The sequence below is a fragment of the Notamacropus eugenii genome, chromosome 1 (genome assembly GCF_028372415.1).
Source record: "Notamacropus eugenii isolate mMacEug1 chromosome 1, mMacEug1.pri_v2, whole genome shotgun sequence".
Classification (NCBI taxonomy): Eukaryota; Metazoa; Chordata; class Mammalia; order Diprotodontia; family Macropodidae; genus Notamacropus; species Notamacropus eugenii.
Genome location: NC_092872.1, coordinates 180,116,743 through 180,133,268, shown reverse-complemented (window position 1 = coordinate 180,133,268; position 16,526 = coordinate 180,116,743). Strand labels below are relative to the sequence as shown.

At 38.3% G+C, this 16,526-nt stretch overlaps 1 protein-coding gene across 10 annotated transcripts in view; it reads left to right on the top strand.

Moving 5' to 3' along the window:
• The window catches only part of ARMH3 (armadillo like helical domain containing 3), a 222,638-nt gene that overhangs the window by 89,244 nt on the left and 116,868 nt on the right, over positions 1 to 16,526 (top strand). Inside the window, exon 22 of one of the 10 annotated variants that reach the window (XM_072620755.1) lies at positions 7,862 to 8,224. The exons of the other annotated variants lie outside the window; for them this stretch is intronic. Coding sequence (XP_072476856.1) covers positions 7,862 to 8,145 — 284 coding nt within the window. The 3' untranslated portion in view covers positions 8,146 to 8,224. Of the gene's footprint in view, positions 1 to 7,861; positions 8,225 to 16,526 lie in introns of those variants that run through there. 10 annotated transcript variants of the gene reach the window in all.

The window sequence follows — 16,526 nt, the reverse complement described above, 5'->3', positions numbered from 1 at the left end:
CATTCTTCTCCTTGTTGGCTTTTTGGATCTCTTTTGCCTTTTGGTCTGATTTATTTTTTAAGATGTCATTTTCTTCAGTATTTTTTTGTGTCTCCTTTAGCAAGCTGTTGACTTGTTTTTCATGATTTTCTTGCATCACTCTCATTTCTCTTCCCAATTTTTCCTCTACTTCTCTTACTTGATTTTCAATATCCTTTTTGAGCTCTTCCATAGCATGAAACCAATTCATATTTTTCTTGGAGGCTTTGGGTAGAGGAACTTTGACTTGTTGCATGTGTTTTTATCTTCCTTGTCACCAAAGTAAGTTTCTGTAGTTAGAGGGTTTTTTTTCTGTTGTTTGCTCATTTCCCCAGCCTATTACCTGACTTTTAAACTCTTTTTTTTAAGATAAAGCTCTGCTTCCATTGTGGAACATGAACTGTCCCAAGCTTCAGGGGTTTTATGCAGCTGTTTTCAGAGATACTTCAAGAGTCCTGTAAGTTTTCAGTTCTTCCAAGGTGGTATGATCTAAGGAGAGGTGTTTTCCCCTCTCCTGGCCTGAACTATAGTCTGTGAGTGATCACAAGCACTCTTTTCTGCACTGGAAGTCTGAGGATGGTCCCCCTTCCACTGCTGCTGCAAGCTCTGCTATGCTAGTGTTCCTCCTTGCCTAGGACTGTGAACTGGATCCAGATCTGGGCAAAGCAACAGAGTCCTGCCTTAGTGCTAGAATCTCCTTCTGACAGTAGTTTGGTCCCTTTCTTGTCCATGGGCTAAGAGCTCCAAAAGCAGCAGCTGCTGCTGCATCTGCTGATTCAGTTACTCCCCAGGCCTGCTTCTGGTTTGCTGGGGTTGAGGTTGTGCTGGTGCAGTCTGTGCTGGGCTGTGCCCCTCTCTCAACCCAGGTCCAACAGACTTTTCTTGCTGTCTTTATAGGTCTTATAGGTTGTCTTTGGCATCTGTGGGCTGGAAACTGCCACCGCTGCCAATGTTGCAGTCCTCTGAGGCTTGCTCCAGGTTTGCTGGAGCCCAGTCTATACTGGTGTGGCTTGCACTGGACTGTGCTCCTCTCTCAGCCTGGTGCAGCAGACCTTTCCTATAGACTTTCTGGGTTGTCTTGGGCTAGAAATTTGTTTCATTCTGTATTTTTGTGGGTTCTGCTACTTTAGAATTTGTTTAGAGTCATTTTTCAAAGGTATTTGTAGGGATTTGAGGGAGAGCTCAGGTGAGTCCCTGCCTTTACTCCACCATCTTGACTTCACCCCTATCAATAACTAAGATACATGTAACACTTTTTGGAACTCAGAAGCAAATCACTTCTACAGGCTCTCCGTTAAGAGAATGTTTTCCTTGTCTTTATTGTCATTAACTCTAGGCCTTTCATTCTTTCCTATTTGTCTAGTCTGTCTCCCTTCTCAGTTCTGCCCTACCTTCACCCTTAGCCATCTTTACTTGTTTCCATTTCTCCATGGTCCTGCCACTTTCACTAGCTAGATAAAATTGTTATCGGGTATTTGCCCCTCTCTTTTTGCCTCTACAGGTAGTAGTTTATAATCTTTTGCCTTTCTTCTTCTGATGTTCCTGACATAGGAATTCTTATCCTTCCCCATGCCCCCTTGTTTAGTTCTAGTTTGTCTAGTCCTGCCTCAAGTCCTATTAAACACCTCTTGAAAAAGTCACAAATCTAAGTTCATTTCATCCGCTCTAGATTCATGCAAGACAACTTCAGCTGGGCCCTTGCTGCTGCTCCATTTTTTTTGTTGACTTCCTCTCCACTTTTCCTTTTTCTCTCTTTTGAGCCCCGAACCTCCCCTTTCTTCCCCTATGATATGCACTTATAGAAAATAATCCAGTCTTTTGCTGAATGGCTCCTCCTGAATCACTGCCTTGTCATGGCAGAGGAGCCTATATAGATCAGTGAAACTATGAATTATGCTGTGCAGGGTTACAAAAGGTGATCCTCTGGAGAAGCCAATGGCAAATCATTCTAGCATGTTTGCCCCAAAAACCCCATGGAAAGTATTAAAATGATAGAAGATAAGACACTGGAAAATGACCCTCTCAGGTTGGAAGGTATCTTGCCTGTTACTGGGGAAGAGTAGAGGACAACTACAAGGAGCTCCAAAATGAATGAAACAGGTAGGCCAGAACTGAAGGAGGCTCTGTGGCAGGTGTGTCTGGTGACAAAGGAAAGTCTGTTGGATGCTATGAAGATCAGTATTGCATGGGTATCTGGAGTGTCAGGTCTATGAGCCAAGGTAAGTTAAATGTAGTCAGGAGGAAGTGGAAAGATCAAACATCAACATCTTAGGTGTCAGTGAACTTAAATGGATGGGAAAGGGTGAATTTAATTTGGGTGATCATTGCACATACTGACTACTGTGGGCAAGACTCCTTTACAAGAAATGGAGTAGCCGTCATAGTTAAAAAAAAAAAAAAAAGATTGAGAAAAAGCAGTACTGAGGTATAATCTCAAAAATGACAATGATATTTGTTCAAATCCAAGGCAAACTGTTCAGCATCTCAGTAAAAGTGTGTGTTCCAACTACTGATGCCAAAGAGGTCGAAGTTGCTCAGTGCTATAAAGACCTACAACATCTAGATATAATATCAAGAAAAGATGTTACATTCATCATAGGGGATTGAAATGCTAAAGTAGGAAATAAAAAAATAACAGACATGTTTGACTTTTCAGTACAAAATGAAGCAGTGCAGCGATAGAGTTTTGTCAAGATAACTCACTAGTCATAGCAAACACTTTTTTCCAGCAACCAAAAAGGTGACTTTACACATGGACATCACCAGCTGGTCAATATTGAAATCAGATTGATGATATACTTTGCAGTCAAAGGTGGAGAAGTTCTATATAATCAGTTAAAACGTGACGTAGAGTTAACTGTGTCTCAGATCATGAGCATTTTATTGCAAAATTCATACTTAAATTGAAAGAAAGTAGGGAAAAACATCAGACTGTCTCAGTATGATCCAATTAATACCCCTTATGAATATGAAGGGGAAATTATAAATAAATTGAAGGGATTAGATCTGGTAGAGAGAGTGCCTGAAGAACTATGGACAGAGAGAGGTTCATAATATTGTACAGGAAGTAGCAACAAGAAACAGCTTAAAGAAAAAGAGCAAGAAAGTAAAATTGCTGTCTGAGGAGATTTTACAAATAGAGAAAAGAAGGAAAGGGAAAGGGAAAGCTGTGCTCAACTGAATACAGAATTGCAGAGAATAGCCAGGAGAGATGAGAAGATTGTCTTAAATGAGCAATGCAAAGAAATAGAAGAAAACAATAAAATGGGAAACATAAGAGATCTCTTTGAGAAAATTAGAGATATCAAGGGAATGTTTCTTGAAGAAACAGGCATGGTAAAAGATAAAAATGGTAGGGACTTAAGTAGAAGAGATGGAGAGGCTGTGGCAAGAATATATGGAAAGATACGAACAACACTTACCTTTTGTCAGTCTTATGAGAGAATAGTGACCTCTATGTGCAGGTGTCACATACTCCTTTAGCATGTGTGCTGTTTTAATTGTTTTTGGTTGTTAGAGGAGAAAATTTGAAGAGGGATGGTGATATAAATGGGATATGACTGGCACAAAAAAAAGTGTGGACCATTAAAAATTGATTTTGAATGTTTGCATATACAGTTGCACTCTTTTATTTGCTGATTAGTGAAAGGAAACCTGTAAACTTTAATTTTAAAAGTAATCCATTATATTTGTGTTTTGTTACCTTAAGTGGTGTCATTGACCTCCCTTCAGCTTTTTACTTGAGGATTGCTTCCAGCTGGATTTTGTCTCTTCCCTCACTTTCAGATCCCACATTCACCTGGTTCTACTGCCTCTTCAGTTGCTTCTTCTCTGTATTCTTCTATTCATCTTCTTCAGTGTATCTTAATGTAGGTGTTCCCTAGGAATCTTTCCTTGACTTTCTCTCTATTCTCCCTCCTGATTCCCCATTTACTCACATAGCTTCAACTACCACGTCCATTCAGATAATTTCTTCCATTTTCTCTTCTGAGCTCTAGACCTGCATCTCAAACGACCTCTAGCTGAATTTCCACTTGGCTGCTCAACATCACCATACCTAAGACTGAACTTATTATCTTTCTTCTTAAACCTTTTTCTCCTAATGTCATTATTTCTGTACTGTTCTACCTTGTCAATTATGGCACATTTAACATCAATGCAAATAACTAAATTTGGTTTGGTTCTTATTTGGTCGAGTGGATCTATGATTGCATTTATGGAGGTATTCACTTTACAGGATAGGTCACAGCCTACCCGTACATCCTGGTCTTGTGTGATTCTCACTCATGTCCTCCCATAAGTTTGCCCTGAGCACCTTCCTCATTTCTCTTGATATGGGGAGGAACCTACCTATCAGTGATTCCTTGTATCTCACTGTGATTGGCAAGTTTTCTTTTTTGCTCTTATACTTCTTTGATAACATCTTTTACATTGTGCCTCTTTGTTTTATGTGATGTCTTGCAGGCTGCTTATACCAGTTTTCCATTACATTTTTTTGTGATGCACAATTTCAGTTTGTCAGAGACTAGAGACTTTTGTCATATTAGCACACTAGAAAATGCCAGCATTAAAAAGATGGGGATTTATTTCAAGGAGAACCTTGGGGCTATTAAAAGTATTTGAATTTCCCAAAGGCAGTCTGACTTACTTGAAAAGTTCAAATCCAGACCCAACTTATCCATTTTCATTGTTTCTTTAAATATTTACTAATGGACAAAGTTGTCTATTAAATGGCATATTTTGGTCTGAGAAATAAGTGTCCTTCATCCTTTTTATTTTTCCTACATAGATAATTAGGTCATATTCTAAAGTGAACAAGGATTGATATAAACACCATAATGTCATCCACAAGTAACTTTGGAGAACCTCACCATCTATAAAATGATCCCTCCTTGACTTAAACTTTATATTGGATCTCATCCATAAAGTGGCATACACCTTTGGTAAACATACTATTTTATGCTTTGCTTGACCTGAATGATGACAAGGTTGTTGAATAATATTAATTTTCTGTAAAATATTTCAGGGAATTGTTTATAATTTTTACATCTGAAAGGATGACCCTTTGTTACAAGAGAGATTTTAAGTTGGCATTTTGTTGTAACAAATTTTTTATAATCAACAAACAACACAGTAGGATTTTATATCATTTGTGTCTTTCCATTCATTTATGTGATGATGATGATATATACTGTTATATAAAATCAAAATAACTCTTATGTTTCTCCTCCCATTCAGCAAATTGGCAAAGTTAATAAAAGATGAAAATAATGTTGGGTTGTAAGAATAGGAGCATACTGATACAGTTTTAGTGGAGTTGTGAATTGGTCTAATCATCTGTTCTGGAAAGCAATTTGAAATTATGGTTAAAAAAAAGTGACTAAAATGTTTTCATCTTTTGACCCAGAGTTCTCACTACTAGGTATCTATACAAAGGAGGAGGTCAAAGACTGAAAGAAAAGTCCCATATAAACCAAAATATTAATTATAGCACTTTTGTGGTAGCAAAGAATTGGAAACAAAGTAGATACCCATTGATTAGAGAATGGCCAAACATATTGTGAAAGATGAATATGATGGAATTTTAAATTGATGCAGAGTAAAGTAAGCAGAAGAAGGAAAACAAATAATAAAATGCCAACACTGTAAATAGAATGAATAATAAAAGAAAACTGAAAGCTCTGTAATTAGTACGACTAGGCTTGGACCCTGAGAAGAGTTGAGAAAAACATACCCCTTCCTTCAGGAAAGAAGTAGAGGATTATGGGTATGAAATGCTGTGTATATTGTCAGGTACAGTCTATGTGATGGTTAGCTAAACTGCTTTTTTTTTTGCTTATTAAATCTTTGTTACAAAAGAAAACTTGCTGAAACAAGAAAGATATGTTGGGAAATGAATGTGATACTAAAAAAACAAAATATTTTTTAAAAAACATGGAAGTACATCCTGCCACTTTAAGAGACTTTGTATCTGTTATTATTATTATATACTTTTAAATAGATATTCATTGTAAAATATCACTTATGAAAGTCTGCATGTATTTTTCTAATACTTTTATCAAGGATTCCCTCTGTGAATGTGTAGATTATTTTCATATAATTTTATAAAGATGGGAATGTTGTCATATGGGTTGGTAATTATTAGTATTTTCTTGGTCACTTTTTAAAAAAATAAGGTTTGAGGTATTTTTTTTTTCCCTGCCTTTGGTATCCAACCCTCCTTCATTTACTTTGAGAATCAATCCTACAGCACACTTAAAACTATTTTATTTCTAGCACAAGCCTTTTCTTTATATACTTGCTCTAGGCTACCTGCTTTTTCTTCTTTGTTTTTAAAATGGCCATGTCCTTTATAAGCACATAGAAGGACTGTTAGAGTTCAGATGTGGTAGTTCCACTATATTTGGGGAAACATGTTACAAAAACAATTTTGCTTATTTAGAATCTCTTCCCAGACTTATTTTAAACTGATTTTACCCACTAGTGCTTCTCTCTGTTTTATGAGACAATACTACTTATAATCTTTTAGTATCTTTCTGTATAGGATATTCTAAACAAATCTTGCTAGTGGCTGTCATCTCTCTCTACTTAGCAAGTAAGTCAAATTTTTGCTCACTAAGGTGGTTCTTAGACTTTTTTTGTTGTCACTATGACAGTTGATTTACATTGGTTAAATTTTTGTATGAAACTATTGTAATCAGTGTATATATTCTTTCCTGCATCTATTTCTCATTTTTCATCATCACTAACTTGTTTAAATAGGTCAGGTTGGAGTTGCTTTAATTGTACATCACAAATTTTACTCTCATTTTTATTATTACTTCTAGCTTCATATTAATTTTGATCTTTAACAACTTGGTCTGACTTCACAGTCAGCTAATCCAGGAATGACTCCCACATCAGTAACAAGTCATTCCCTGTTAGTTAAAATGTTTCCTTTTTTGTGATATTTTTCATTGCTTACTGTGTCCATCATCTTCTGAATTAATACTTTTTAAAAGTATTCATGCCAAGATGGCAGACTAGAAAGACACACTTATGCAGGGTTCTCCCCACAGCCCATAAAATTCCTGTAGAGAGGGACTCTCAACAAATTCTGAAGCAGCAGAAGTGGAGAACAACAGAGTGGAGGAGATTTCCAGCCCACGGTGACCTGAAAGACCCACAGAAACGTCGGTTGCGCTGGATGTGAAGCTGAGCACAGAGCCCAGCCCAGCCTTGGCCACGTGGCACAGACCTATGAGGCTTTGGGAGGAGGACACCTCAGGGGCGGAATCTCCAGTCTCAATAGCGGGTCCTCAGATCTCTTGGCCCACAGGTGCCAAAGGTCAGTGATGGGGTTTTATCAGCAGGCCAGGAAGGGAGAAGGGCTTTCCTATGGCTCCAGCAGCAGTCAGGGGCCACAGAGCCTGCACAGCAGCGAGTATGGAAGCTCCATTGTTGGAGTGTAAAAACTCCTGGGGGCATTGAAGAGCCGAGTCCTCCCTCCACCCTGGGTGGAGGCCCTGGCCAAGCTGGTCTTTGTCTCACACTGAATGGCGGCCTTGCCCATCCAGCTTATCTGAAAATCAGGCCCCAGTGCTGGGAACTGGAGGCCAAGTGGCTATGGAGAGGTATCTGCTCAGATTCTGGGCATAAAAATCCCTCTCTGCTTCCAGACCAGTACATGCTTGATTGTGCCACCTTGGAGGAACTGAGATCAGATTCCCGGAGTATACCCTACTCTTGACAAAGGACCCAAAAGTCAAGTAACTGATTGGGAAAATGCTAAAAAAAAGGGAAAAAAATAAGACTATAGAAGGTTACTTTCTTGGTGAACAGATATCTCCTCCCTTCCTTTCAGATGAGGAAGAACAATGCTTACCATCAGGGAAAGACATAAAAGTCAAGGCTTCTGTATCCCAAACATCCAAAAGAAATATTCAATGGGCTCAGGCCATGGAAGAGCTCAAAAAGGATTTCGAAAATCAAGTTAGAGAGGTGGAGGAAAAACTGGAAAGAGAAATGAGAGAGATGCAAGAAAAACATGAAAAGCAGGTCAATACCTTGCTAAAGGAAACCCAAAAAAATGCTGAAGAAAATAACACCTTGAAAAATAGGCTAACTCAATTGGCACATCACACTTGACTCAAGGAAGGTATAAAATACACACTCATTTTGGTATGAAAACCTGTCTTACAATACAGGAAAGTGGGGGAGAAGGGGATAAGCAGGGTGAGGGGGATGATGGAAGGGAGGGCAGTGGGAGGAGGGAGCAATTTGAAGTCAACTCTCTTGGGGAGGGACAGGATCCAAAGAGAGAACAGAAGCAATGGGGGGCAGGATAGGATGGAGGGAAATATAGTTAGTCTTACACAACACGACTATTATGAAAGTCATTTGCAAAACTACACAGATATGGCCTATATTGAATTGCTTGCTTTCCAAAGGGAATGGGTGGGGAGGGGAGAAATGGGGAGAAAATTTGGAACTCAAAATTTTGTGAAAATGAATGTTAAAAGTTAAATAAACAAATTTTAAAAAAATAGAAAAAAAGAATAAAAAAATATTCATGATAGAGGTATGAGGCTTTTGTTTAGTCCGTTGTCTTTGACTTGTCTCATTTTTTATTTCTGTTCCATATTTTCTAATATATTTCTCCCTATTTTCACTTATTCCCACAATTGCATTTAAATCACCAAGTATAAGACTTAGTTGAATCAATCTGGAGGGTCTTGCAGAATTGTTGTGGTGGTGATTTTTGAATAACTTCTCCACCGCTTTGTCCTCTGCAACAGCTATCTGCCATTATTTTCACAGTAGGTTGTTGTTGGTTTTGATTTTTTTGTGCAAATATTTTACCATAATCACTGCGATATGAGGTGATTGAATGTTGTTATCTTTGGACTCATGCCAAAACCAGCCATATCAATTCCTTTATTTGCCATTATAAGGAGAACCTGAACCATTCTTCCATTAGGCTGCAACTTCCTTCCATCATTTTATGCATATATGATGAGGGTATGAAGATTGGTATAATTCACTTTCTCTAGTTGTACCTTCATTTATTGGTCATTGGATTAAGATTTCATGTTTATAGTTACAGTAGTGAAGTTAAGTTTATTGGAGGTCTAAAACTGAATTTTTCTATTTTTAAAATTTTGAGTTCTGAATTTTCTTCCTCCCTCAATACGCTTCCTCACCCATTAAGAAGGCAAGTCATGTATCAGTTATACATGTGAAAAATGAAAAAAGTATTCTGTATTAGCCATGTTGCAAAAACAAGAAAAAAGAAAGTGAAAAAAATTATAATTCAGTTTGCACTCATAGTTTATCAGTTTTCTCTCTGGGGGTGGATAACATTTTTTTATCATGAATCCTCTGAAATTGTCCTGGATCATTGTATTAATCAGAGTAGCTAACGAGTGTGTGGTACTGTTTCATTGCAACCTACAAAGCAGTTTAGGGAGATAGGTGGTGCAGTAGATACAGACCAATGGGTCTGAAAACATGTGGCTCATTCCATACCTCTAGTTGATCCATCATGTTTCTGCCCAAAAGCTTGAAACATAATTTATTATCAACCTTTTGAAGTCTTCATTGGTTGTTGCATGTATCAAAGTTCTTGAGTCTTTTACAGTTTTTTCTTCTATCATGTTGTATTCATTATATAAATTGTTTTCCTGGTTCTGCTGACTTCATTATTCATCAGTTCTATACATTCTCCCAGAGTTCTCTGAAATCTGTTCCACTTGTCATTTCTTATGACACAGCAGTATTCCTTTACATTTATATAACATGATTTATTCAGACATTTTCTTATTGTAGGTCTTTGTTAAAATAGAAGGTACTTTTGTGCATATGAGTCCTTTCCCTTTCTTTGATCTCTTTCAGGTTCTTAGAAGCCTAATTATGGTATTTCTGAGTCATAGGATACACAGAGTTTAGTAACTTTTTGGACATAGTACAAAATTGCTTTCCAGAATGATGAGACTACTTTTTCAAAGATACATTAGTCTACCTGTCTTCCCACAGCTCCTCCAACAACTGTCATTTTTGTTTTTGTTCTTTTTTTGCCAATCTATGATGGATGTGAGGTTGAACTTTAGAGTTGTTTGGATTCACATTTTTCTTATTATTAATAATTTGGAACATTTTTATGTGGTTGTTGGTTGTTTACCTTTCTTATTTTGAGAACTGACTTCATATCCTTTGACCTTCCTATCCTTTGACTCCATAAGGGAAATGGCTCACTTTCTTATGTACTTACTTCTACCAGTTCTCTCTATAGATTAGATTTATTTTGTTGTTTTTTAGTTGTGTCCAACTCTCCATGACTCCATTTGGGGTTTTGTTGGCAGAGATACTGGAGTGGTTTGCCATTTCTTTCTCCAGCTTATTTAACTGAGGCAAACAGGATTAAGTGACTTGCCCAGGGTCACACAGCTAGTAAATGTCTGAAGCCAGATTTAACCTCAGAAAAATGAGTCTTGGGGGTGGAGCCAAGATGGTGGAGTGAGAGCAATGACTCACCTAAGCTCTTGGACAAATTCCTTCGGATACCTCTGAAAGGAGAATCTGACTAAATTTTGGAGGTGCGGAATCCAGTGGGAGACAGACTGTGACAGATCGGAGCCCAGGTTGGACTGGAAGGTCCATGGGAAGGATCTGTTCCACGGGGGTGAGCCCCCAGCGCACAGCGCAGAGTGGTCAGCAGCAGAGTGGAAGGGACGTGAGAAACCTGAGAGCAGCAGGTGGGACTGGAGGAGCGGGAGACAAGCCAAACCAAGCCAGTGAGAGCTGCTGAGTGCCAGATATCAGCGCAGCAGCTCCTGAGACCTTCAGCCTGAAGAGTAAACTTTGGTAAGTCACCTACTTGAACTTCCAGGAGCCAGGATGGCAGAGTGATCAGTAAATGCTCTCTCCTCCCCCCTTGATGACCATGAAAGAACCATAAAATATTTCCCCAGAATAATCCTGGATCAGTGGGAACAGCAGAAGGGGGCAAATAGTCTCATAACACCTGAGGCTAGGAAAATAGCTAAGGGGGATCCCTCCTACTGTGGTGGAGGCAAACCAGAAAGGCAGAGGACCCAGGGCAGAGAAGACTCGCACTAGGACCCAGGCAAGCCTCAGTGCCAGGAGAGGAGCCCCAGCACCAGGAGAGGAGCCCCAGGAGGGGTGGGAACACGCATTAGCATCTAGGTGTGCCTCAGCACTCCAGGGGAAATTGGAAGACAATAGGGAAGCTGGGATCACCATCCCCTGAGCTTGCCTTTGCCTCAGTTCAGCTGAGGAGATCTCCTGTGACCAGACCACTCCTCCCCCACACTTAACAAGCTAAACCCAAAACCTGCTTTTAGCTTTTTCACACATCAGCTCAACACAAAGTTCCGTAGCTACTGACTGAAAGAACCAGAAGCTACAACACTCAGTCAACATCATGAACAAGAAAAGGCAGATGAAGGATGAAGAAACCATAGAATCTTTCTATGGGGATAAGGACCAAAACACAAACACCAAAGAGGTCAGAGCGAGACTGTACTTCCATCTGAAACTTCAGAAGGGACTATGAACTTCTTGTAAGCACAAGTAGCTCTCCTGGAACAGCTAAAGAAGGAAATAGAAGAAAAACTGGCCAATGATTTTAAAATTATAAAAGAAGAATGCACTGATGAGAACATTACTTTGAGAAGGAAAATGGAACAAATGGAAAAGGAAGTTCAAAAATTAACTGGAGAAAATAATTCCCTAAAAGGAAGAGTTGATCAAACGGAAAAGGAAACCCAAAACCTAATTGGGAAAATTGGTCGAATGGAAAAGGAAGTACACTGGAGAAAATAGCTCCTTAAAGGGAAAAATTGGTCAGATGGAAAAGGAGATGCAAAAGTTAACTGAAGAAAAGAATATGATAAAGATTAGAATTGGGCAAGTAGAAACTAATGACTCAATGAGATAGCAAGAATCAGTCAAACAAAATCTAAAGAATGAAAAGATAGAAGAAAATGTAAAATATTTAATTGGAAAAACAACTGACCTTGAAAATCGATCCAGGAGAGAAAATTTAAGAATTATTGGCCTGCCAGAAACCCATGATGAAGAAAAGAGTCTGGACAATATCTTCCAGGAAATCATCAAGGAAAACTGCCCAGAAGTGCTAGATTCAGAGGGCAAAATAGTCATCAAAAGAATTCACTGTTCCCCTCCTGAAAGGGATCCCAAACTCAAAACCCCAAGAAATATTGTTACCAAATTCCAGAGCTGTCAAGTGAAGGAGAAAATACTACAAGCAGCCAGAAAGAAACAATTCAGATATCAAGGAGATACAGTCAGGATCACATAGGACCTTGCAGCTTCTACATTAAAAGATCGAAAGAATTGGAACCCAATATTCCATAAGGCAAAGGAGTTGGGACTTCAACCAAAGATCAACTACCCAGCAAAGTTCAGCATAATATTTCAGGCAAAGAGAAAGTCATTCAACGAAATAAGGGATTTCCGGAGTTTCCTGACCAAAACGCCAGAACTCAATAGCCAATTCGATCTTCAAATGCAGGTTTCAAGAGAATCATAAAAAGTAAACAGGGGGGAAAAAACAAAAACAAACTTGTTACTCAATTAGGGCAAACTGTTTACCTCCCTGTAAGGGAAGATGATACCTGTTAATCTTGAGAATTGTGCAGCTATTATGATAAAAGGGATATACGTAGAGGGAATGGGTATAAAGTAAATGATGTCATGTCAAAAATATGATTTAAGTATGAGAAGGGGTTGTAATAGGAGGTGTGAAAAGGAGGAAGCAGAAAATGGCAAATTACATCACAGGAAGAAGTACAAAATTATAGTAGAGGGAAGGAGGGGAGGGAGATGAGCATTGTTTGAGAGGTACTCTCATCCGATTTGTTTAAAGGAGGGAACAATAAACCTAAGTAGATAATCCTAACTAGCTCTATAAGCAGTAGGAGGGGAAGGGGGAAGAAAGGGGAGGGATGCTAAAAGGGAGGGAAGAAGCAATAAGAGTAAAGGGGAGTAAAAGGGAGGGGGGCTAAAAGAAGGAGGGGAAGGCTGCAGGAGGAGGTGGTGAAAAGTGAATACTGTTGAGGAGGGGAAGGGAGACAGAGAGCTAAAACCACAAATGGCGGGAAAGAGAATGGAGGGAAATACACAGATTGTAATCATAACTGTGAATGTGAATGGAATGAATTCTCCCATAAAACGGAAATGGATAGCAGAATGGATTAAAAGCCATAATCCAATAATATGCTGCTTACAAGAAACACATTTGAAACGGGGGGGGGGGGGGGGTACACATAGGATAAAGGTCAAAGGGTGGAGCAGAATATATTGTGCTTCAGCTGATGTAAGAAAGGCAGGAGTAGCAATCCTAATCTCAGACAAAGCAAAAGCAGAAATAGATCTAATCAAAAGGGATAAGGATGGAAACTATATCCTGCGAAAAGGCACCATAGACAATGATGCAATATCATTACTAAACATGTATGCTCCAAGTGGTATAGCATCCAGATTCTTAAAGGAGAGGTTGGGGGAGTTGAAGGAAGAAATTGAGAGCAAAACTATACTAGTGGGGGACCTCAACCTCCCCCTCTCTGAACTCGATAAATCTAACCTCAAAATAAACAAGAAAGAGGTTAAGGAGGTAAATAAAACTCTGGAGAAGGTAGATATGATAGAACTTTGGAGAAAATTGAATGGGAATAGAAAGGAATATACCTTTTTCTCAGCAGTAGATGGAACATTTACAAAAATTGGCCATGTACTAGGACATAAAAATCTTACAGTCCAGTGCAGAAAGGTAGAGATAATCAATGCGTCCTTCTCAGATCATAATGCAATAAAAATTACATGTAGTAAAAGGCCATGGAAAGATAAACCAAAAATCAATTGGAAACTAAATAATCTAATCCTAAAGAAGGAATGGGTTAAAGAAGAAATCATAGAAACAATCAACAATGTAATTCAAGAGAATGACAATAATGAGACAACATAGCAAATCTTATGGGATACTGCAAAAGCAGTTCTTAGGGGAAGTTTTATATCTTTGAATGCCCACATAAATAAAATAGAGAAAGAGGAGATCAATGACTTGGGCATGCAGCTGAAAAAGCTAGAAAAAGAACAAATTGAAAATCCCCAAGTAAATACCAAATTAGAAATACTGAAAACCAAAGGAGAGATTAATAAAATTGAAATTAAGAAAACTATTGAATTAATAAATAAAACCAATAGTTAGTTTTATGAAAAAACTAATACAATTGATAAACCTTTGGTCAGTTTGATTTAAAAAAAGAAAGAAGAAAATCAAATTACTAATATTAAAAATGAAAGGGGTGAATTCATCTCCAATGAGGAGGAAATTAAAACAATAATTAGAAACTACTTTGCCCAACTTTATGGCCACAAATTTGATAATCTAAAGGAGATGGATGAATATTTTAAAAAATACAAATTGCCCAGATTAACAGAAGAGGAAGTTGAATACTTAAACAACCCCATCTCCGAAAAAGAAATTGAACAAGCCATCAATAAACTCCCTAGGAAAAAATCTCCAGGGCCAGATGGATTCACAAGTGAATTCTATCAAACATTTAAATAACAGTTAATTCCAATACTATATAGACTATTTGGGGAAGGAGTCCTCCCAAATTCTTTCTGTGATACAAATATGGTTTTGATACCCAAACCAGGAAGAGACAAAACAGAGAAAGAAAATTATAGACCAATTTCCCTAATGAATATAGATACAAAAATTTTTTCCTTTATTTTATTTTAAAAATTATATTTAACTTTTAACATTCATTTTCACAAAATTTTGGGTTCCAAATTTTCTCTCCATTTGTCCCCTCCCCCACCCCAAAACACCGAGCATTCTAATTGCCCCTATTACCAATCTACCCTCTCTTCTATCATCCCTCCCTTCCCTTGTCCCCATCTTTTCTTTTGTCCTGTAGGGCCAGATAACTTTCTATACTCCATTACCTGTATTTCTTATTTCCTAGTACCAAGAACAATACTCGACAGTTCTTCCTAAAACTTTGAGATCCAACTTCTCTTCATCCCTCCCTCCCCACCCCTTCCCTTTGGGAAGGCAAGCAGTTCCATATGGACCATAGTGTTGACTTCAAATTGCTCCCTCCTCCCACTGCCCTCCCTTCCATTATCCCCCCCACCCTGTTTATCCCCTTCTCCCCGACTTTCCTGTATTGTAAGACAGGTTTTCATACCAAAATGAGTGTGCATTTTATTCCTTCCTTTAGTTGAATGTGATGAGTAAACTTCATATTTTTCTCTCACCTTCCCTCTTTTTCCCTCCACTAAAAAGTCTTTTGCTTGCCTCTTTTATGAGAGATAATTTGCCACATTCCATTTCTCCCTTTCTCCTCCCAATATATTTCTCTCTCACCGCTTAATTTCATTTTTTAAGATATGATTCCATCCTATTCAGTTCACTCTGTGGTGTGTGTGTGTGTGTGTGTGTGTGTGTGTGTGTGTGTGTGTGTGTGTGTGTGATCCCACCAACTACCCAGATACTGAAAACAGTTTCAAGAGTTAAAAATATTGTCTTTCCAAGTTGGAATGTAAACAGTTCAACTTTAGTAAGTCCCTTAGGACTTCTCTTTGCTGTTTACCTTTTCATGCTTCTCTTCATTCTTGTGTTTGAAAGTCAGATTTTCTTTTCAGCTCTGGTCTTTTCATCAGGAATGCTTGAAAGTCCTCTATTTCATTGAGAGACCATTTTTTCCCCTGAAGTATTATACTCAGTTTTGCTGGGTAGGTGATTCTTGGTTTTAGTCCTAGTTCCTTTGACTTCTGGAATATCATATTCCATGCCCTTTGATCCCTTAATGTAGAAGCTGCTAGATCTTGTGTTATCCTGATTGTATTTCCACAATACTTGAATTGTTTCTTTCTAGCTGCTTGCAATATTTTCTCCTTGACCAGGAAACTCTGGAATTTGGCCACAATGTTCCTAGGAGTTTCTCTTTTCGGATCTCTTTCAGGTGGTGATCTATGGATTCCTTCAACTTATTTTGCCCTCTGGTTCTAGAATATCAGGGCAGTTTTCCTTGATAATTTCATGAAAGATGATGTCTAGGCTCTTTTTTTGATCATGGCATTCAGGTAGGCCCATAATTTTTAAATTGTCTCTCCTGGATCTATTTTCCAGGTCAGTTGTTTTTCCAATGAGATATTTCACATGATCTTCCATGTTTTCATTCTTTTGGTTTTGTTTTGTGATTTCTTGGTTTCTCATAAAGTCATTAGCCTCCATCTGTTCCATTCTAATTTTGAAAGAACTGTTTTCTTCAGTGAGCTTTTGAACCTCCTTTTCCATTTGACTAATTCTGCTTTTTAAGGCATTCTTCTCCTCATTGGCTTTTTGAACCTCTTTTGCCAGTTGAGTTAGCCTATTTTTCAAGGTGTTATTTTCTTCAGCATTTTTTTGGGTTTCCTTTAGCAAGGTATTGATCTGCTTTTCATGTTTTTCTTGCATCTCTCTCATTTCTCTT